General features: G+C 35.9%; 2 protein-coding genes across 5 annotated transcripts in view; one reads left to right on the top strand and one right to left on the bottom strand.

Annotated features, from left to right (window-relative positions):
* Positions 1-16,327, top strand: part of LOC131146932 (mitochondrial intermediate peptidase, mitochondrial) — a 59,889-nt gene extending 43,562 nt beyond the window's left edge. For all 3 annotated transcript variants that reach the window (XM_058096786.1, XM_058096787.1, XM_058096788.1), the window contains 4 exons: positions 69-136; positions 1,695-1,830; positions 2,150-2,315; positions 15,540-16,327. In XM_058096786.1, coding sequence (XP_057952769.1) covers positions 69-136; positions 1,695-1,830; positions 2,150-2,315; positions 15,540-15,796 — 627 coding nt within the window. In that variant the 3' untranslated portion in view covers positions 15,797-16,327. The remainder of the gene's footprint in view (positions 1-68; positions 137-1,694; positions 1,831-2,149; positions 2,316-15,539) is intronic.
* A 407-nt stretch (positions 16,328-16,734) lies between these two features.
* The window catches only part of LOC131146933 (uncharacterized), a 32,735-nt gene continuing 25,597 nt past the window's right edge, over positions 16,735-23,872 (bottom strand). The window contains exons 8-14 of one of the 2 annotated variants that reach the window (XM_058096789.1): positions 19,970-20,225; positions 19,690-19,802; positions 17,778-17,876; positions 17,653-17,700; positions 17,415-17,525; positions 17,203-17,293; positions 16,735-17,060 (exon numbers count right to left, since the gene is read on the bottom strand). In XM_058096789.1, coding sequence (XP_057952772.1) covers positions 16,984-17,060; positions 17,203-17,293; positions 17,415-17,525; positions 17,653-17,700; positions 17,778-17,876; positions 19,690-19,802; positions 19,970-20,225 — 795 coding nt within the window. In that variant the 3' untranslated portion in view covers positions 16,735-16,983. Of the gene's footprint in view, positions 17,061-17,202; positions 17,294-17,414; positions 17,528-17,652; positions 17,701-17,777; positions 17,877-19,689; positions 19,803-19,969; positions 20,226-23,872 lie in introns of those variants that run through there. The other variant, XR_009134493.1, reaches the window with a different exon arrangement.

Genomic DNA, 23,872 nt, shown 5'->3' with positions numbered 1-23,872 from the left:
AAATGCATCATTGCCCTTATTTCCTTGTCATAGTCTTTCTTTATTTATTATTGTTATTTTTATTGTAGGTTTACCAACATTTTTCTGGCACCAGGGTGGTTCTTGATTTAGCTGAAACACCTTCAAACCTCTTTGAGTGAGTATATGTCATGATTTGATTACATATGAAAGAGATTTATTTGGAAGTGAGAAAGTACAGATGGATGATATCATGTCTGAAGAAAACATAAGAAATCAAACTGAAGGCTAAAATAATACACCACATTAGCCCCACAAAGCTACCAGTCCTCTGAAAGTTAGAGAAGCATAATCCCCAAAGGCTCCTGAAACATGGGTCCATAATGAAGAAACACAATTTTTGCTCAAAGCAGTTACAAAATCCTATATTTGACTTCCAATAATCCTTGCATCACTCTCCATTCATGTGCTCTAGATCATTTGGAGAATTGATCTCCTCCTCAACCACTTAGCTTCCTTACTCCCACCAAAATCCCCTTAAAAGAGGTAAGCAAAGAAGCACACAAGGAATCTGGACAAACCCCATTCCCTCACAATCCAAGCAATGTATTAACACCATGCAATGTGCCAAAAGATAAGATTGAGACCTGCTACTACAGAAGCACATGACACAAACATGTGGAGACAACCTTGTTAGGCTTCTAAACTTCATCTTATTGTTGGTGTTAAATCTGTTAAGACTGCTAACCAAATAAAGCTTGAAAGTCTAACCTATGGAGGAACTTTAACTTTTCAAATGTATTTTTCTGAAGTACAAGGAATAGAGAATCAAGGTTATGTTTGGTTTGCAGAATGGCTATTCCTAAGAATAAATTGGTTGCAATAAAAGAATGTGATAGTTTATACAAAAAATATGCTATTATCATAAAGCAAATAACAAATGCAAAAATTTTATAACTTCATAACAGGGAATAGACAAGGAAAAATTATTCTTCACCATGGGAATGCCTATCCTTTCCTATTGCACGTTGAATGGAATGACGAGGAATAGCTATTATTATGGAAATGTCTACTCTCAAATTTCTCACTGTATTTTATCTTATTCCGTGAACTAAATGTGACCTAAGGTGAGCATAAAAGGATTTGCAAGAATAAATCCTGCAACTATTCAAGGTCCAACATAAAATACCCCTAGAAAACAGCTGAAAGAATCCAATAAAGTGAGCAATGAAGTAAAATTCCTCATTCCTATATAGTGATAGTATCAACATTAAAGTTACATGAAATAGCACCCCAGTGAGCAATGAAGTAAATTCCTCAATCCTATATAGTGATAGTGTCAACATTAAAGTTACACAAAATAGCACCCCACATTCAGATGACCTGCAATTGAAACATCATGGAAGCTAGAAAGGAGATAAAATCAAGGGAAAGCTAGTGAAAAGGAGCATCACATTTCATCTGATCTTTTGAAACGGAACACAAAAAATGAAACCTGAGCAGTGAACTTATGAGGATTCTCATGGGTAATGTCATTAAAAGTCTTAGCAGTATAATGCCACTTGGAATCTTACTCTTAATTTGATCATTTAAAAGGAATCTGTTTCTAAGGAAAATGCCATAACCACTTCATTATATAATTCTATTTATTTTATCTTTTTGTTTTCAAGTGTGTTTTGGCTGGTTTTATTGCATTAACAGTGGCCTTTCCATATTGATCTTTGTGATTCTCCCAGGTACTATGCATGGGATTATCGAGTCTTAAGGACATTTGCTAGACACTATTCAACTGGTGAGGTAATACCTAAAAAATTAGTGGACTCGATGCAAGGTGCCAGAAGGATGTTTGCTGCAACTGAGATGCAACGTCAGGTTAATTTTCTGAGGCCCTGGGGCTTGCTTTTCTTACTTTATTGAGAGACCACTGGGAGTTTGTTGAGCTTGAGCTGCACAGCAGGGCATAGCTTATCTCTCATTTTAAAACCCCTCTGCACCCATTTAAAATGTTTGAACCTGAGACTCAGAGACCTTCAACATGGATGTCTTATGATCAAACTTGGGTTATTCCCTTTTCATGAGAAAACTGGGGTTGCTTCATAAGAGAGTAGAAATAATGCCTTTTAAGTGAGAATATCATTATGTGTTTGATAGAGGAGGAGCGTTGAGTGTTGCCTATGCTTGTTTGCCTCAGATTTTTTATGCCTTGACTGACCAAGTGCTTTTTGGAGAGCACGCATCCCCACCAAGAGATACAGTTTCTATCATTGCAAATTTGAAAAGACAATACACCAGTTGGAAGCATGTGGAGGGTACGCATTGGCACACCCGATTCAATCACCTTTTAAATTATGGAGCAGGTTCGTTTATAATAATTTTATTTAGATTTAGTGTGTGTTGGGTTCAGTTTAATAATTTTCACCAAGGATCATGTTGCTTTTATTATACTAAATAAAATTTGGGCATCCTGTAACCTATCAAGTATCAAAATTATCATGATTTTAAAGCTGTCCAAATGATACAGTTTTTCACCAAATCCCATTGATGCGTCCTTTCCTGTCCAGTTGGGGGGGAGGGGTTCATGCATTTATGCATGTGCATATCTATGTGGCTGTTTTTAAATTTTCATGTATGCCTGTGTGTAGAGTTATATTAAGTAGTCATTAAGAGCATTGCTTCTTGTCTCTCACTCAGAGTTGTCCATGACTGATGCCATTATTTTTATTAGTGCCATTACTGTATTAGATTAATGATCAAATGCTTATTTTCGGCGTTGAAGTGTCCAACAGAGCTTGTTTTTTCTCAAAACTATTAGAAGTCAAATTTGAGCATCATTCATTATTTGAGTAGCAAAAGAACCCAAACCTGCCATCAAATTTGCAAGCTTGTCTGCATCTTTTTTCCTTGGGATTTCAAAAGACATAAAATCTCAAGAAAGAGAATTGCTCTGCAAAGAATAGGAAGAGGCAGTCAGTGCATTATGCAAGGACAAAGGTCTAAATAGACAAGGAGGCCAGGACAAAGAAGTTCCTCTCACCGAAGTATTCCTTGAAATGTGAATAGCACTACCATTACCAACCTTATAACAAGTCCAAGCGACATATCTGAGAGGTGAACTTCTAAGGACTCACACGACTAACATAAATATTTCCAGTGAGCTTACTTGGCTTTATCCTCTTCATCCAAGAGAGTGCACTCATCCAACCTATCCAAACCTTACCTCCAAAAGAATATCATTTACCTGGCTTTTATGTTTCAAAAGGTCCACGCATCCCAAAATTTCAATTTATTTTTCTCAAACTTACAGTCATAAATTTGAAAACTTTCCAACCTTGAACGTAACACTCCTTCCACTATTTATCAACGTTTATCCTAAAAGAATGATATGTATAACGTAATCCACTTGTTCTCAAACTTAATGGGTGTGGGATCTGGATACTACATAATAGGATAAGAATGTAATAGCAGAAATAGGTTTACGCAAAAATCTCATGAACAAAATTTGGCAGACTATCATCCAATCATCACTTGGTTAATAAAAATCTATCAATGCGAGCGGGGTCTGCCTGCCTACTGATGCCAGTTAAGTAAATTGGCCATTAGACAGGGGAATGTGCCTAAGACTGCAGTTCTGGTTGATAAAAGTAAAAATGGCTCCATACTAGTTGTAATTTGAGAATCCTCTCCTGCCTCCTCCCCCACCCACCCCCCAAAAAAAATAATGATAAAAATGAAAATCACCTTGGGCTACAGCAACCAACATACTGATCAATTCATCGAAGAAAGACGCTCTCAAAGTCGGTCCATACCAAGTCCAATATCCTTGGACACAATACCAAATGATAGCCACTCTAGTGCCTCCCGGTGCACTGGATGATGGAAGACCCAACCCCTAAGCCTAGACTCCCATATATTTCTTACTAAGAAATTATTTACTTCCCAACTTAGGACTCTTAAGAGAAGCAAAACATGACCCTGCCCACAACATCCTTAATCATTTTCCTCTTGGATCTACCCCCCAAACCATGTGTGTTACAAGATAGAATCCTCATTTTACCACACTATTGGGACCTAAACTTCTGCCATATCCACCCTCATGTCTATTGATGAAGCCAACCTAATCACTGTTCACTTAACTTCTTAGCTCATTTAGAATCCAAATTAGTAGCTTTCCCTAATCGGACCACATACCCACAAGGACTAACCAACCTAAGACCCAACTGATCTAGAAATGTTTGAGAAGATCATCATGTCTCTCATCCTCTGGTAAGCCAACCATTTGGAATGCCCCCTTACCTACGGACTCCCCAAGGCACAAAGGCAACATATAATTAGTATTGGTTGACGTTGGAAAACGAAGAATACCTGCAGAAGCATCTATGCTTTTCAGGGGAAACCCTGGTAAGTCAGGTTAATTGTTTCCCAGTTTCCTAGTGATTAAAAGAGGTAGTCAATTGGTACAAAGAATAATATGAAGATAGAAACATGCCCTAGTGCAAAGTTCGTGCTGGTCACTGTGACCCACTTATTCTAATATCTGCTGGCCAAACAAGGAATATATGTGCATAATGTTACTTGCTGGGAAATGCAGCTCTCTCCTCTCTCCTCTTGTAATTGCTCCTTGGCATCATAGCCGCCATAGGACATGAAAGGAGGGATTGCTTTCAATCTGTTAAGATCAAAGAAAGACTAAGTGGGAAAAGGAGAAATTTTGTTTGTTCCCAAATGTAAACTGATTCATAACCAGTGGGTGAGGCTTTCTTTGGTGGTGCCAAAGTGTTTCTTGGATGGGTTAACATTGGATTTTGGCAGAAGGGGTAGGGGATTCGAAGTATAAAATTTGGTAGCGCGAGATACTGGTTGGCGACTTGACCAACAAACTTTGGAAGTTCCTGGAATAGTGCTGGGATGGAAAGGAGGATGTTTTTCGATATTTGTTCCCAGGATAAAAAAGGGATGGATGGAGAAAGTTTGTGAAAGAAGTCTATCCATTGGTCAGGGCTTTTCCTTAATGGTAATGGTGGTGAAGGCAAAAGATCACAAGAGGCATTTACTCATGGAGCCAAGTAGTGACAGCAGAGGAGAACAAGATCTGTGAAAGATGTGGTTCTGGGATGCTGGTGATGCAGCATATGGAGCAGCGGCAGTTGTCATTGAAGCAGATGCAGCCACGGCAGCTGCAGGAGCACCAACAGCCTCTTCATCCATCATCGACAGGACATTGTCTCCATATGGGGACTATGGCACTGATGGCAGAGGCAGCTAGGGCTTCGTGTGGGGCTGGGAGTGCATTTAAGATGGGATGCAGTGGGCTGGGGTGTTTGACAATTATGTTAGACAGGGGCTGGATTTTGCATAGCAAAGGATTTGAGGACTTGGGCTGGCTGAGCGAACAGGTCCAATTTTCAAATGCCTTAAACTGTGATCAAACAAATGGAGGCATCTTGGTGGACCAAGAGGAGTCCAAGATCTGGCTCTGCGTGCGCCTGTGGATAGGTGAACTTTATATGCGTTCTGTTTTATCAAGAAGCTGCAAGACTTTATAGGCTCATCTTTGATCTGCCATCTCCAGCTGGCTGTCTTCTCCAGCTGGTTGCCCATCTCTGGTGGATCATATATTTCTCCCGTCCTTTTCCCTCTACCGCTCACAGCCAAAGGTTGACTGAAGCCACCTCGATCTGTCAATCTCTGGCCATGGTTGTCTTTCTCTTTCTGTCGTATGGAGCCAAAAGCCCATCTGTAAGCAGCCGGCTTTGTGACACTGCTCTCCAACTGTCTTCTCCAGCAAAGACAGCCCTCAGGTTCTTTATTTCCAAAGAAATCCGAAACTATTTAATACCTTAAACTTCTTAGGAGAATCAGGGCAGGCCTTTCCAAGATTTGCCATCTTTATACCTTAGCTTCAAGTCTACTTTCTCCGTCACTCTTTCCTCAATTTCTCTCAATATTTTGGTTTTCTTTGAAAAGAAACCCCTGCAATAACCTTGGGTTTTGGTGGAGATCAATTGCAAGGAGTTCTTGAATCATTAAATTTTATTGAAACGAGGCTTTAAGGAAATCTTCACCCGCCGACCTTGCCCATTGCAGAGCTTTGTTGTGAGTTTCGATAAGGACCAAAATCATTGTCATTTTGGTTCAAGACTGTCATCAAGAAGCTGATCTTGAGTTTTAGGGACCTTGAATTGGTGTCAATCGGCGTGTTCAGGTTCATATGAGGGATTAGATATGACAATGTAGAGGCCAGATTTGTGGCAGAGTGGCTATTGAGAATTTAGGGAACGGTTAACTAGGATGTGTTGGTTCTTTTTATTCTTCAGCTCTTTTATATTCTTTCATTATTTCTTGATTGGGGATTTCTTATCAACACCCCCCTGGGGCCAAAATTTTCTTTTCTCTCATCCATTTATTACACATTTTCTTTTCTTATCAAGAGAGGAATATGAAGATTGAAAGATAAATTCTTTCTGGATAAAAATATAAGAATGGGACACAAGCTCTTTTGGAGCAAAATAATGTTTTGCTGTTTCCTTATGCAGACTGTACTTTCTAGCCTTTTGTTCGACCCATAACATAAAGCAGACTTGGTGGGAGATAATCCTTTAGGACCTATTTAGTTGTGAAAAATGTTTTCCATTTTCCATTTTTTTGTTTTCTAAATAATTATAAACACTTTAGCTTATTTTTTAGTTTTTCAATATTCATATTAAAAAGGTGATAAAGAGTTTGTTTAAATGTACAATACAATTTTTAGTTTTATTTCTAGATTTCAAAATAATTACAAAAAAGACAACTTGTTTTTCAATTTTCCAAAAATTATATAAGGTAGTATTTGGGATTATGGACTTTGGGGTTTGAATTTGTATTGGATGTGAACTAGAAGAAATTCAATACATAATCCGCACAAATCGAAGTCCAAGATCTGAATTCCATACTCCCATACACCAAGGAAGAATTAGAAATTTAGGAAATAGTAAAAGGATGTTTTCCAACTTTTCTATATAAACTTAGAAAATTGGAAAACAAGGTATTACTTTTGTAATTATTTGAAAAATTGGAAATGAAAAATAAAACTATTACCACAAGCAAATAGGGCCAAAATTTTTATTATTGTTCATTTGCTTCATACAAATGTCCTAAAAATGAAAAACTAGCTCAACTTTTTTATAATTTTTTGAAAAAACTAGAAATAGAAAATGAAAAATTTTTCCACAACAAAAGGGTCCTTGGCTTTCCAAAACCCATGTCTTCCTCACCTTAACATCCTCCTCTGACATCATTTGGGACTTGGGAGCTACCATCAAGCGAAGATAGTGCATCTGTCCTGCCCTCCGCCCCATTAATCTTCTTAAGTTTATCAATAAAAAATTTGTCATCCATAATCATATGACTGGGTATAACTCATCCTCAACATCATTATAACCTGATGAAAGCCCTTCGAAGAGGTTTGATAATGACATCACCCCTTGATCGTTCTGTTAAGCATCAATCCCTTTGCCATTTACTCTATTTTTGACCAGTTCATAAACCTACAAGATGGGAGAGACGACATAAAGATTTCCAGAAGTCCTCAAGAAAAATTATCGCCGTGGTCGAATTAGGTGAAGCTGTAGGTCAATCCGTTGGAGAACCAGGTACTCAGCTAAGCTACCTAATGTGACTGCCTACCTCCCTGCTTCCCCAACTCTTGTTTCTTTTATGAAAAGCCAGGTCAGGAGGGAGCATTTCTCCTGTTGGAACCTTTGAAGCAGGTGAACCTTGTTCTGCAACTCAGACAATTCCCTGCGATTGTGTGTTTGCTGCAACAAGAATGAGTAACTTTTCTCCCTAGACTGGGCTCTACTTTTATGGGCCTATTTAAGACGAACCATTGATGAAACGGGATCAATTAGGTGAGCTGAAGTTAATATTGTTTGAATTTAGCTCCCCTGACCTTTCAGCCTATTTGGCCTTAAGGCTTATCTAGCTCTTTATCAAGTCCAGTCCCTTATCATTTGAATTTGAATGCTGATACATGGAGATATGGACCAATGCCATTGAGATTTTCACCAATCAATGACTTCCATCTCCCATCGCCAGAAAACCTCCATTGGCTGTGATACAAGGCTTTAATGTTGAAATTTTTTTTTGTAAATTTAATGCCTTTATCATGACTCAAATGCACATGCACATGCCCATGCCATTTTTGCTCATGACATAGGTTAGTCTAGTCACAGTCCATGCATCTCAGTTTTCCCTGCTCCATTTGCTATCCCATCTTAGTAGTAACTTTGAAGGCTCTCTTATTTCTTTCTTTCCTAGCACACCAAAAGATGGTGCGAGGGATGAGGCTCAATTTTCGCCTTCCTTTTGGCAGCTCTGATGTCCTTCCATGCCCAAATCTCCCCTACAACTGAATTTGCTGTAACCCACTGCTGTCCAGTCAAGGATAGAACCAAATTCCGCAAGTTCCTTGTCCAGGTGCAGTGGAGAAGAATGCGGTTGACTGATTCTTCATCAGCCATACAAAGAAAACTCTTAATTGTGAATGTAAGCCCTTGTTTCTGCAGGTTGTCAAGAGTTAAAATATTTCCACATGCGGACTCCCAAACAAAAACGGAGGCCTTTGAAGGGGCTGCTGCCCTCCAAATGTGAATCCAAGGCGAGTTGTAGCAATTTGTTCCTATCCATGAGAGCTTCTTGTAGAAATATTTTATAGTGAGAAAACCATTTTTTCCAAAGCCCATTTTGGTCCATTGGGGATGTTTTGGTAATGGAATTTATAGAGAATTCTGTAAAAGGAATATTCTAGAAAATTCCCTCATCAATGATTTGGAGATGATGATTGATAAGGGCATTTTTGTCACAAGCCAAGCTATAGATGGAAGGAAAGACGGCTATAAGATTACTGTTATCATGCCACACATCATGCCAGAAGTAAACATTGGCCCCATTTCCCACTTGAAATTTCACAAATTGGAAAAAAATAATCTCATCTGTTGGAATTGGTGTATTCTCAAGAGAGGGGTGAATTGGGTATTTAAAAATTTATTCTTAGGTTTATCCAAATCAACAGAAGTAATACACAACCTAGAGTCTGTTTATATAATCATAAACCCAATCAACACATGTACAATATATAATGAATCAAGCTTACAACATACATGTGTTAAAAACGAAAGTGTAGAAAATAAATTGCGAAAATATAAAGTACACGCACGATATGTTATCGGGGTTCGGCCAATACTGCCTCCATCCTTACCTCAACTTGCAAGCCCGAGGATTACCACTATTGCTCACTTAACGGGTGGAGCGACCCCGGTTACAATCAAGTCAAATTATACCAGGGCTGACCTCAACCTTTACAAACTCTCCTTACAAGGCAGAGAAGGCCCTACCGATCCTTATGGGCTAGATCAACGCCCCCTTAGGCCATGGCCTGGAATACAACATTGAATACAAATTTTTGTGTACAAATGAAAATGCTTCTACACACAAGCAGATTTGTACCAATACGCACATGCAATAATTAATGCACTTCCAAATGATAGATTTATAAGTTCAGTGAAGATGTGTGAGCCTACTTTCAAGATACAGTCAATATGCAATCAAAGTGTGAGAGTGTGCTACAACAATATCTTTGAAACAATGTATATCAATATATCAATCACAAACAAAGTTTCAAAGATTTTCAAAAGGAAGATCAAATATCTCAAAATGGTTTTCAAAAACTTTAAGCGCAAGAGATATTTTATAAACCAAGCTTGTTAAAAATATTTGTTTCACAACACAAGACAAGCTTAAGAGTCTTGCAATCAAAATGCAAAGACTCACAAGCTAGCAAGATTTTCCCCACACAAGAAATTTATGAACTAAATCTATGGGGAAAATTTTTGGCTTAACTCTTTTTAGAAAATCAACAATCAACACAAGAATGAGAGTTTAAGCAGTGTAGGATGATTTAAAATACTCTCACTCAAATAGGTTTTGCAAAAGAATGATCAAAGAATGAGTATTTGACTTTGAGTATGAAGGAGCTCTAAAAAATTCAAAGGATATTTTCTTAATCAAACTCCCTAATCCTCTCTTAATCTTGTAAATGACGACCCATATATAGAGATGCCCAAAATTTTTACTGTTGGGGACATAAGGGTAATTCTTAAAATTGTTTAAAACATGTTTAACAAAAAGAACCCTGATTTAGCCTTAATTATCCGCGGTAAAAATTGGCCAACTTGAGAGTTTCAATCGCCCAAACAGACACATGAAGAGAAGTAAACTTCATGCATTCGGGTGTCCGGTGAGAACTTCGGGTGGTTGAATCAAGGCGATTTTCAAACTGCTCGAGGTTTGGTCGCTTGGTTTCTAAGTTCGGTCTGCCGAACTTGCCACTTCGATCGCCCGGGGAAGGTGGAAAAAGTTATAGCCAAGGTTCAGTCGACTGAGGAAGATATGTTCATATTGGGTTCGGTCGCCTAGGCCTTAGTTAACTTTCTGACTTTCTATACATTCGGTCGACTGAGACGTTTTCAACGCACATGGTTCGATTGCCCGAAGTCCTTTCAAGCTTAAATTTTGGTCCTAATTTTGAGTGTAAGTTACCCCTGATTACATAGATATTATGTGTAAGATAGTGGGGATTTTCCTAAGTGATTTTGCAAGGACCTAATAGTCGATCTAAGGTCTAGGCTTCTTAATTAAGCCCAAAAACCAGGCGTCGGTCGACCGAAGTCTTGTCCAAGGTCTTTGAGTAACCCACGGTCTGTCTACAGCATTACTGAGCTTACATTCCTACCATGCATTAATTATTACAAACCTTTGATAATAATTACAAACCCTTGATAAATAAAAATACAACTTTAAACAAAAATCATTCTTCATGCGCTGCTCTTTTGTAATTCCATGGAATACACCAGGTATGCTCATTTAGGTGCTTTTATGGCTTCCAAATTACATCATCATCTGTGCTAACTAAAACATAAACCTGTTCAAATACTCAAAGCACACAAATGAGATACTGTGGTTTGTCATAATCAAAACAGGGATTTGACCAAAAAGTCAACACCATCCTTTCTTGATGAATTTCCAAACTCCCACTTCATAGGATCCCCTACTATTCTGTGTTGTCCAACCATTATGCTCAAGCCCATGTTTAGAAACAATAATATCCCACCAAAAGTGGTCTTTATCCTTCATGAACTTCTCCAACCTCTTCCCAATGAGGGCTTTATTGAAAGTGAGGAGTGATTTCAACCCCAAACCTCCCTAACAAATGGGTTGTTTGACGACTCATCTAACAAGGTGTTTTGTAAACTCTTACCCTAAGCTTCCGCAAAAAAATTTTCTCTGAATTTCCTCCAATCTCCTAGCAATTGAGGCCAGTTAGGGATTATCTCCACCCAAGAAACTCTTCAACCCAGAAGTTTGAGCTAATGTTTCAAATACCTTCCGCGTCCCCTAAGACTGTCACCATCCTGAGGCCCCTTTTCTTATGGCACATATTGCATCTGGACTATGGGAGAATAGAGGAAATCGCCAGAGAATTATGTGTATTATTAATTCATCTTGTCTAAAAATGCTCTTAGATTTTCATTAATATCTAAAATTTTTTACATTTTGCCTCAATTTTTTCTCTTGGCACTTATATGCATTTTTGACTCAATTGTCAACTTGTTTTCATACACCTTAAAAAAGAAGTTCAAAATTTGGCACTTGTTTTTTAGATCAATATTTTGATTTGACGTTTAACTCCGCTTGTGATGCACTTAATGTCCAAATTTTTTTCACACACAGTCAGTCCCAAGCCCGATAAATGAGGAGGGTTGCGTTAGGTGTAGCTAACAGCCAACGTAAAATTTGTCAACTCACTATGATATGAATCCTTACCGAATATTTGTTGGGGCGTCCCCTACGAGCGACGCATTGCACTTGAACCACCCGGGTATAGCGAAAAGTGGGCGAGGGTGGGCTAGGTCGTCGCCTCGAAGCGACGCTCTATGTCGGCACCCGAGTACGGTGTCAAATATGCAAAGGTTCCTGTATCATTCTGGACGTGGACAGGTGAAGACATTAGTTCAGGAAACTAGGATTAGATTAGCAACTTGGAATATAGGGATACTTACGGGTAAAAGTATGGAAATTGTGGATATAATGATCAGAAGAAGAATTAATATAATTTGCCTTCAAGAACCTAAGTGGGTGGGGGAGAAAGCTAGAGAAATTGATAAATCAGGATTTAAACTTAGGTATACTGGAAAAAAGAAACATAAGGATGGAGTAGGCATTATTCTAGACAAAAACTTAAAAGATAGCGTTGTAGATGTAACTAGAGTAGGGGATAGAATTATAAAAATCAAGATGGTATTAAAATAAGAGATAATAAATATCATTAGTGCTTATGCTCCTCGAGTCAGCTTAGCAGAAAATCTTAAGAGACAATTTTGGGAAGATATAGATAGTATTATACAAGGCATACCAGGGACTGAGAAAATATTTATAAGAGGAGATCTGAATGGACACGTTGGAAGAGATAATAAAAATTATGAGAGAGGATATGGATATGGAGAAAAAAATGAGTCTGGGGAGATGATCTTAGACTTTGCTATGTCATATGATTTTAGTATAATGAATACTTGCTTTAAGAAGAGAGAATAACACTTAATAACCTTTAAAAGTGGACAAAATAGTAGTCAAATAGATTTTTTTTTTTTAACTAGCAGGGTAAATTATTTATCATACAAGGATTGTAAAGTTATTCCAAGTGAAAGTCTAACCACACAACATAGAGTCTTAGTGTTAGATATATGTATTAAAAATGGAATAAAAAAGATAAAATAAACTAGTGTAAGAGAACTAGATGGTGGAACTTAAAAGGAGAAAATATAATAAAATTTAAAGATAAAATAATCAAGGATGGGCATTGGACCATAGAGGATGGGATATATACAAATACTCTTTGGAATAGATTAGCTAGTTTTATTATAAAGATAGCAAAAGAGATTTTAGGTGAATCAAGGGAAAGATTCTTGAATAGCAAAGAGAGTTAGTGGTGGGATAAAATGTACAAAAGATCATAAAGACAAAAATAATTTGGTATAAAATGTGGCAAAAATGTAGAAATAGAGATAACTTTAAAAAAATATAAGGAGACAATAAAAGATGTAAAAAAGGCCGTTAGTGAAGATAAATATAGATCATTTTTGTATGATAGATAGATTAGGTACAAAAGAAGGGGAAAGAGATATATTTAAACTTGTTAAAGCTAGAGAAAGGACTTAGGAAATGTAAAATGTATAAAAAGTGAGGATGATATTGTCTTGATTAAGGACGAAGACATTAAAGAAAGATGGCGAAGTTACTTTAGTAAGTTATTTAATGAAAACCAAATAGAAGGCTTAAACTTAGGATTGTCAAATGAGGAATAGACTAAAAATATGAGATTTATTTGCAAAATTAGAGTTAACGAAGTTAAGTATGCACTAAAAAAGATGAAAAATGGGAAAGTTATGGGACCAGATAACACCCCAATTGAAGTTTGGAAATGCTTAGGTAATAATGGAATTATATGGTTAACTAATTTATTTAATATAATTGTAAAAATTAAGAAAATGCCAGATGAATGGAGGAAAAGCACTTTAATAAAAATAAAGAAGATACTTAAAATTTTAATAACTATCGTGGAATTAAACTTACAAGTCATTTAATGAAATTATGGGAAAGGGTAGTTGAATAAAGATTAAGGTTAGAAACGAAGGTCTCAGAAAATCAATTTGGTTTTATGCCTAGGAGATCTATCACAGAAGCTATTTTTCTTTTAAGAAGATTAATGGAAAAGTTTAGGAAAAAGAAGAGGGACTTGCGTATGATATTTATTGATCTTGAGAAAGCATATGATAGGATACCTAGGGAAGTTCTATGGTGGGTTTTAGAAAAAAAAAAAGGGTGTATGTAGTAGGTATACCGATGTCATTAAGGATGTATACAATGGAATAATGACTAGTGTAAAGACTATAGATGGAGAAACTAGAGAATTTCCAATTACCATAGGTGTACATCAAGGATCTGCTTTGAGTCCTTATCTTTTTGCTTTAGTGATGGACCAATTGACTAAGAGTATTCAAAAGGAGGTTCCATGGTGTATGTTGTTTGCAGATGATATTGTATTAATTGACAAAACTAGGGATGGAGTAGAGGCTGAGTTGGAATTATGAAGAGAAGTTTTGAAATCTAGAGGCTTTAGGATAAGTAGAGATAAGACAAAATATATGAAATGTAATTTCAATAATGATGGGAGGAATATTGGAGACAAAGTTGAACTTGATGATGAAGAAATAAATAGCACTTGTAGATTTCAATACCTTGGATTTATTATGCAAGATTAAGAGAAATTGAAGATGATGTAATGCATAGAGTTAAAGCAGGTTGGGTAAAAAGGAGAAGTGCTTCAAGTGTGCTCTGTAATCGTAGAAATCCCTTAAAATTGAAATGGAAGTTTTATAGGACAGCTATAAGACCAGCTATGCTATATGGATCGAAATGTTGGGCGACGAAGAAACATAATATCCAAAAAGTAAAAGTTGCTGAGATAAGAATGTTTAGATGGATGAGTGGTATAACATTAAAAGATAAATTAAGGAATGAACATATTCGTGATAAGTTAGGTATAGCTCCTATAGAAGATAAGGTAAGGGAGGGACGACTCAAATAGTATAGACACTTGCAACGTAGGCCGCATAGTGTACCTGTGAGGAAGAGTGACTTAGTTACTGTGGGGAACAGTAGAAGGGGTAGGGATAGACTAAAATAACTTGGGAGGAGGTAGTAAGGATTTAATATCCTTGAATCTATCAAAAGAAATGGTTCATGATCGCATAAATTGGCGGAAAAGGATTTATATAACTAATCCCACCTAGTGGGACTAAGGTTTGGTTTTGTTGTTATTTTGATTTGATGTGTAAATGAAGTTACCTTCTCAAACATATCATTAGATGCTACTTTTCACGGAAATGTTTTGTGTGACATTTGGAAAGGAACGGTTAGATTGCATTGTGGATCATGGAACTTAGGATGGAAAAATGTCTTGTTAGCATGTTCTGTCTGACAATGACTAAGTTACTATATATTCACTTATGTACGAGGATAATGAAAAGATTAACTTTGCGTTTGAGAGCATGGATTTCAGACCTTGGATTTGGATTTGAGTGGATTTGGAAAAATTTCAATATAATTTTATATTACATTTTATCCAAATTCAATACAACTCTGAATTTAAGATCTCTTCAAACATAGGGTTAGAATAGTAGCAAGCAGGATTTCTGAAGCTTGTCGTTTGGCTAGAATAGGGGACTTTGTCTTCTTGTGAGGTGGGGACTGAGTCATACTGCATGGCGACAGTTTGCTGTTCTTGTAGGTCCCAAACAATACATGCCCAAGTAAATTCAACCCAATTTGTTGATTTGGTCCAATATTACATGTTAGTAATTTCGCCTTCTGTGGTTACTGCATATGTTTTTATGTTTCAAAGTCTTCATTGCACCCTCCCCCAGAAAATGTTGTTCATTCCAACCTATTGGAACTTTATTATGACAAGTCATTCTTGATGTCTGTAGGATATTATAGCTACTTGTACGCGAAGTGTTTTGCAGCCACTATATGGCAAAAGTTGTGTAATGAGGATCCTTTATCATTATCCACTGGAACTGCTCTGAGAACAAAATTCTTGCAACATGGTGGAGCCAAAGACCCAGTCCATTTGTTGAATGATATAGCAGGCAATGGGATTCTGAGGTATCATAATGGAGGGATTATCCCCGACATCTCAAGCGTTTGTGATGAAATGGAACTTGTAGCTGGTAAGAATAGCTAATTGGGAATAAATAAATAATTGAGGGAATGAGCAGCACACTGCGCAAGGCTTCAGCAATTGCGGGGCAAAGGAAAAACACGTGTGGAGAAAAACAGGGGACGGATACATCAGGTGCTGCTTTAGTAAAAACAATGGGGGCGTATATGAAATATGAATTGATAGCAGCAGAGATGCCACCATGAGGTGTGAAAGTAGTCCATTCGGAGGTCGCTAGATAAATATTTTTGGTTTAGTTTACTCTCCAATAAATGATTAGTTATATAGTGATGCCTCCAAGTTATGTTTCTGCTGAAGGCCCTAATGTTCAGCATAAGCGGATGTCCGCTAGAAAGTAATTGTAATTTTTTGTTTCCATAATTGTTTTAATTTATTTTTATTTAGGAGGCAGAGCAAAGAGCTGGAGCGGTGACTGTTAATTCTTTTGGAACATTTGTAGGATTATTGCTTTGATAAAAGAACACTGGCTGGAATATTTAAGCAGGTTGATGGATCCAATGTAACTCTAATTGTAAAAATGCGTTACACTATTCATTATTATTGTCTTACAAAAGTAACATTTACTCTGAAGCACAATTAATGTAGTAAATCCAAAAATCAAATTGTATAGACGACTCACTACATATTGACCTATCATTTGCAATGCGTATTGCCTTCCAGGTACCCGATATGCATAATCCCTGCCTCACAATAAATATGCATTAATTTAACCCTAAAAACCATTCCAACACCTTTTACACTAATGGCTCTGATATTTGGTTACATATTAATGTCAAAACTCCAAATCAATACATCAGTTTGCATCTATTCTAATTCAGTCCTCTTCAATTTTATGACTTCAACTAAAAAAATATATTAATGGCCAAATGATAGGCATGATAGAATATGAGAAGTTAATGATAGATTACCTAGAGAAAATAAAAAGAAATAGGTTAAAGAAATTTCATCCAAGATTTAATAGTTGGTCCATTCAAAGCCCAAGTAAAGCTCAACTTCTTGTCATTAGACTTCCCAATTAAATTCAATGATCAATTTCATGAAGATCTCATTCTATTTTGGAAGCTAGAAGCTCATAGCATTGGTCCTGATAAACTCAGAACTTACTGCTTCCTCCCTATCAATATCCCCCACACCTTCAACTTGTTCAGCATTCAACAACTAAAATAGATAAGCAGTTCTCAGGCCAGATATCAACTTTCAAAGGTCACTATCCATTCGCTTATGATAGAATTCACTTCTTCTGGCTTCTCATCATGTGGGCAATGGCCTGAAAAATCAATACAAAGGATGGGGAAATTAAAGTAATGAATTGAAGATAGAATATATGTATATATATGTAATATTTTTCATTAAAAATGAAAATGACAATAACAGCAATGAATTTCGAGGAAAATAGTGCGCCATTTTACCTGCATCCAAATCCTTAACAACCACCCCAGCACAATGCTCTCTAAGCATAGCTATTTTTGACTTGGAATTGGAGATGGGGTCTTTCATTCCCTGAAACAAGTAAAACATATAGTTCATAACATTATTTTCATTGACGGTAAAAGGAAGCTTCACAGGAAAATCTTTGGAAGCAAGGGTAGCTGCTTCCTGCAAGTCAAAGTCTCACTCCCACCTGTATAATCAGAACCTTATCCTTGAAACCTTCCAAGAGATAATTAAGAGGAATTGAGAGATTGAAGCTGAAGATGCTTTCTAGGACCCACAGGGCACCAGGATCATAGGACTCCATGTTTGTTAAGGCAATGCACTTGCTAAATAAGACATTCTCTAATGAGCCCCTAACAAGAAGTTATGATACGTAGAGATACCATATAAAAATGCACATTTTTTTGCTTTAATGAAAAGGATACTGCTCTTAGCATTTCATGAATAAGCCAATCATCAGCTCGCTCTGTTCTCTGCAACAAACAAACTGCGGTAAAAATTAAGCACTATACATTTATATGGGCGTTTGCAGCACTAGAGGCACGCTTACAGTTGGGTAGCACTTCTTCACTATGCTTTTGGTTCTCAGCCTCAAGTATAGCAGGAGGAGTCGAGCACCCAACCATGCAGGCCCTGAAGTTCGTCTATCCTGAGTGATGTTTTATGACCACTAGTGTCAAGTTAATGCATTCAAGAATTTAAGAAGAGATGATTTCTAAAGAAACTTCTGAAAATCATAATCAGATAATTCAAGAAAATTGACCTAAAGTTAAACATAAAACAGTACAATGGTCTCAGAAATTTCCCAATCCCATCAAAATTTGGAGCATCAAATTATCGCAGTCTAATGACAAAATTATGAAAAAGGAACTGAGAAATGAAAGCTCAAAACAAGAAACAAAAACTAAAAATCAAAAACTAGCAACTTGTTCAGCTAAAATTTCCAAAACTTAAAGAAATGAAAAACTTAATTAAACAAATGCTCTTTTTTTTCGTTTATTTTTTTCATTTTTTTAAGCAATTAAGCAAATGCACATTTATGTCCTTGAATCAAATAACCATTAAAAAAATATGATTAAAATAATACAAAAAATATAAATTTAAAATACTATAACAAAAAATAAAAATTGTTATAATTACTTTACTTAATTATTTTATTTCAAAACTCATTTTCTAGTGCTAGAAAAACAAATCCTCCTATTGTACATGACATTCGAAAAAATAGTAAAAATATTTTTGAACAACTTTTTTTTTTTTCAAACTGTACAATTTATTGAAATTTTTATTGTAATTATTTTCAAATTCACAGTCATTTTATTTTAAGTTTAACTAAAATTTTGTATAAACTAAATGATTTAGTCCACAAAAGTTAATTCTCGATACAAAGTACTGAGGAAGTTGCAAACAACTGAAAACTATAAAATTTGTTTTTTCACTTTTCATGAAAACAATCGAAAATTGACAACAGAAACAAAAATGTAGCAACGTGAACAAGTTTATTATCATACTTTGTATCTTCACAATTTGTATGGGTAGCTTCCATGATTTAGTGGAGCATATAGCAACAACATATAAAGTTGCTATTGGTTAAAGTTTATTATTATTGCAAGCATTGATTTCAGTAGATTGATGCCTAAATATGCGTGAATGCTTGTTAGCATATTCATGTCTAGTTTTCGTTGACTAAATAGCTTAGCTCTGTTTGAATGCTTCAGTTTGATTTTGCATGTAATCAAAAAAAATAACAACTTGCCATAAAAAAACCAAAAGTGCAAATTGAGACACTTAATGGGATTTTCCAAAGATCATTATCCTTTTCAATTAATGAATTAATTCCCAAACCCTAACTTTCCATTTTGATAACTTTTTTTAACTGTAATAGAAAAGCGTTCTTGTTGATTTCTCCTTAAGATATAATAGGACGACAACTCCAATCAATTTTTGTAAAGGTTGCTATCATACAGGGATTATATGAATTAGAGTTGATGACTTGTCAAAGGGTTCCTATCACTTGGCCTAAATAAAGGGATAATGGCCCATAAATTAATGGTGATGCCTCCCAATGTGGGATGTGGTGGTCAGCAGCAATGACCCATGGCAAGGTTCCTATCAGTAAACTTCCATGGCCTAGAAGTGGTGGTCCATCATCTGTTTCCTTTCCTTTCACAATTGATTTAGTTGAAAGGAAGAATCCCTAAAATAAATCCTTCCTAAAATCAACAATTTCTGTATTCAAGAGGCTTTCCAACAAAAACAAATAGGATGTTTTCTGTGTGACCTAAGAGTGGGGTCCACAAACACGTTCAAAAATGGGAAAAAAAAAAAATGTAAACAACAATGGATGGCAATAGTAACTCAGTTCAAAAAAGAAAATCAATGCATGGTCTAGTACCAATAGATCAAATTTGCAATTTACGGAAATAGTAAAGCATAGAATCTGATTGGTATTTAAGCCATCTTACTTTAGGCAGCACCATAGGAGAATATCCTGGATTTAAATTTCCAGCACTGTTGATAAGGACGACAGATTTCGCTAAGTCAGGCCAAAGACCAGCAGCAATTGAGACAATGTAGCCTGGAAAAATAAAGATAGAATAATTGCTTAGTTAGTAGAGAGAAAATACTGATTACTGAATTGATTAGATTAACTAAAGCACCTGATCGTGCATGTGAGAGCGAGATGGGGGGAATGAGGGGTCATAACAAGCTTCCTGAAAAGATAAAACTATGGTCAGGACATACCACCAATTGAGTTGCCAACAAGATGCACTTGTTCTCCCACAACTTCAATGATGAAATCTCTGAGCAATTCAGCCCACATAAGCTCAGTGTATACAATATTTGGCTTTTCTGATTTGCCAAACCCTAGAAGTGTGATGGCCCAAACTCTGTTTCGGCTGTTGGCTATACCACATATATTGTCACGGTAATGCTCCAAAAAAGCACCAAAACCATGAACAAGAAGAATTGCAGGGCCTTCATCACCAACAACTGTATACTGAAAAAAAAAAAAAAGGTATTTTAAAGGAAAGCAAGGTAACAAAGTCCACAAGCTAATCTTGGCCATGTGCCGTTGATAAATGAAAAAGCAAGGAATCTCTAAAACAAGAATATAAATTGTACAAAAAACCAATTGCAAGCACATAAAATCAGCTAAACAAATCTCAACTGTCAGTTGCATTCTGAAGGGTACTAAAAAATGGATGCTGCACAACTATCATTTCATTGTTTCGAAGATCACCTTACAAAATCATTTTCCCAGGACAATGCATAGTTTTCATCTCCCAAAGATGGATGATAGAAGGCTGTCAACAAATATACACTCTACAGAGGGGGAGCTCAGGGATGGAGGAACTGTTGTTTGTACGCTTCACAAGCACTGTTGTTTGAGGGCACTATTTTTTCTTATAGCACTGCTGGCCATACATTCCCATGTCTCTGACTGCTTTTCGGTATATTCTTAACTCCACCTGTGACGCACTCAATGTCCTAATCTTTTCGTGTGATCCCCAGCCTGGGTAAAGGAGGAGGGTTGCCTTAGGTAGACAACCAGTGTAAAACCTGTTAGGTCACTATAATATGAATCATTACTGATTATTTGCTAAGACATCCCCTATAAGCGATGTATTACACTTATACCACCCAAGGGTAGGGAAAAGTGGATGAAGGTGGGCTAGGGCATTGCCCTGAAGCAACGCTCCATGTCGGCGCCTGGGCACAAGGTCAAATATGGGAGGGTTCCTACATCATTTTGTACGTGGGTGGGTAAAGAAGTTAGTTCAGGAAACTAGGATTAGATTAGCAACTTGGAATATAGAGATATTCAAGGGTAAAAGCATGGAGATAGTAGACACAACGATTAAAAAGAAAAATTAATGTAATATGCCTTCAAGAAACTAAGTGGGTGGAGGAGAAAGCAAGAGAAATTGAAAAAATAAAGATTCAAACTTTGTCACTAAAAAACAAAATTATAAGAAACGAGTAGGAATCATTATAAACAAAGACTTAAAAGATAGTGTTGTAGATGTCAAAAGAGTATTGGGATAAAATCAAAAAGATAAGATGGTCTCGGGCCAATAGATAATAAATGTCATTAGTGCTTATGCTCCTCAAATAGGTTAGCAGAAAACCTTAAGAGACAATTTTGGGAAGATACAGATAATATTATACAAGGGATATCAGGGACTAAGAAAATATTTATAGGGGCTGATTTGAATGGGCATGTTGGAAAGGATAATAAAGGTTATGAGAAGATACACGAAGGTCATGGATATGAAGATAAAAATGAGTTTAGGAATACTTAATAATGTTAAAGAATGGACAAAATAAAAGTCAAATAATTTTTTTTCTTAACTAGAAGGGTAGATTGTTTATCATGTAAAGATTGTAAAGTTAGGACAGGTGAAGGCTTAACTACACAATATAAAGTTTAGGGTTAGATATATGTATTAAAAAATGGAAGAGAAAGGATAATATAAATTAGTTAAGAAAACTAAGTGGTGGAACCTAAAAGGAAAAAATAATATAAAATTTAAAGATAAAATGATAAAAAATGATGACTAGACAATTGAGGATGATGAAGACACAAATACTCTTTGGGCTAGGACAACTAGCTTTATTGAAAAGTAAGCAAAAGAGATTTTAAGGTGAATCAATAGAAAGATTCTCAAATAGCAAAGAAAGTTGGTGGTGGAATCAAGATCTTCAAAAAGTTATAAATACAAAGTATTTGTTATTAAACATGACAAAAATATAGAAACATGGAAAACTTTGAAAATTATAAAGAGACCAGAAAAGATGACAAAAAAGAAGTTAGTGAAGCTAAACATAAATCATTTAATAATTAATATGTTAGATTAGATACAAAAGAAGGCGAAAGAGACATATTTAAACTTACTAGAGTTAAAGAATGAAAAGGCAAAAACTTAGGTAATATAAAATGTATAAAAAATAAAGATGATATTGTCTTGGTTAAGAAAGAAGATATAAATGAACGGTGGCAAAGTTGCTTTAGTAAGCTATTTAATGAGAACCAAGTAAAAGGCTTAAATTTAGAATTGAAAAATAAGGAAAAGGCCAAAAATATAAGATTTATTTGGAAAATTAGAGTTAATAGCATTAAGTTTGCATCAAAAGAGATGAAAATGGAAAAGTCATAGGACTGGATAACATCCTAATTGAAGTTTGGAAATGCCTAAGTGATAATGGAATTATATGGTTAACTAATTTATTTAACACAATTATAAAAACTAGGAAAATGCTAGACTAATGCCAGGCACAATTATAAAAGCTAAGCAATTTAATACCTATAAACAAAAATAAAGGAGATATTCAAAATTGTAATAATTATCGTATAATTAAACTTATGAGTCGTACAACGAAACCATGGGAAAGGGTAGTTGAACAAAGATTAAGGTTAGAAACGAGAGTTACAAAAATCAATTCGGTTTTATACCTGGGAAATCTACTACAGAAGCTACATGTCTTATAAGAAGATTAATGGAAAAGTTTTAGGAAAAGAAGAGAGACTAGCATATGATTTTTATTGACTTAGAGAAAGCATATTATAGGGTACCTAGGAAAGTTATATGGTGAGTTTTAGAAAGAAAGGAAATATATTGTAGATATATATGATGGAGTAAATGACTAGTGTAAGGACTGTACGTGGAGAGGCTAGGGAATTTCGATAGGTGTACATCAAAGATCCGCTTTGAGCACTTATCTTTTTGCTCTAGTGATGAATAAACTTACCAGGCATATCCAAAATAAGGTTCCATGGTGTATGTTGTTTGCAGATGATGTTATCTTGATAGATGAAACTAGGAGTGAAGTAGAATCTAAGTTAGAATTATAGAGAGAAATTTTAGAATCTAAAGGTTTAGGTTTTAGGATACGTAGAAATAAGACAAATTATATGAAATTTAATTTCAATCATAGTAGGAGGAATATTGGAAAAAAGGTTATACTTAATGGTCAAAAAATCAATAACACTAGATATTTCGATACCTTGGGTCTATTATGCAATATGAAGGAGAAATTGAAGAAGATGTAATGCATAGAGTTAAAGCTAGTAGGGTAAAATGGAGAAATTCTTCAAGTTTACTGTTTGATCATAAAATAGGCTTTAAAATTTAAAAGAAAATTTTATAGGACAGCTGTAAGATGAGTTATGCTATATGCATATGAATGTTGGGTGACTAAGAAACAACATATTCAAAAAATAAAAGTTGCCTAGATGAAAATGCTAAGGCAGATGAGCAATATAACATTAAAAGATAAACTAAGGAACAAGCATATTCATGGTCAGTTAGACGTAGCTCCTAGAGAATATAAGATAAGGAAGGGCCGACCCAAATGGTTTGGGTATCTGCAATGCAGCCAAAAAGTGCGACGGTGAGGAGTGAGCTAATTACTATGAGGGGCAATAGAAGGGGTAGAGTTAGACCTAAAATAACCTGGAATGAAATAGTAAGGATTAATAGCCCTGAATTAGTCGGAGCAAATTACCCACGATAAGGTGGAAAAAGATTCATGTACCAGACCCCACCTAGTGGGACTTAAGACTTGGTTTGTTGTTGTTGTTGCATACAAGATTTTTATTGAAAAACCGCACTTGGATTAGCATTTCGTACACCATGGATTTAA

Source organism: Malania oleifera, chromosome 13, assembly GCF_029873635.1.
Source record: "Malania oleifera isolate guangnan ecotype guangnan chromosome 13, ASM2987363v1, whole genome shotgun sequence".
Lineage (NCBI taxonomy): Eukaryota > Viridiplantae > Streptophyta > Magnoliopsida > Santalales > Ximeniaceae > Malania > Malania oleifera.
This window is presented reverse-complemented; position numbering and strand designations above follow the sequence as displayed.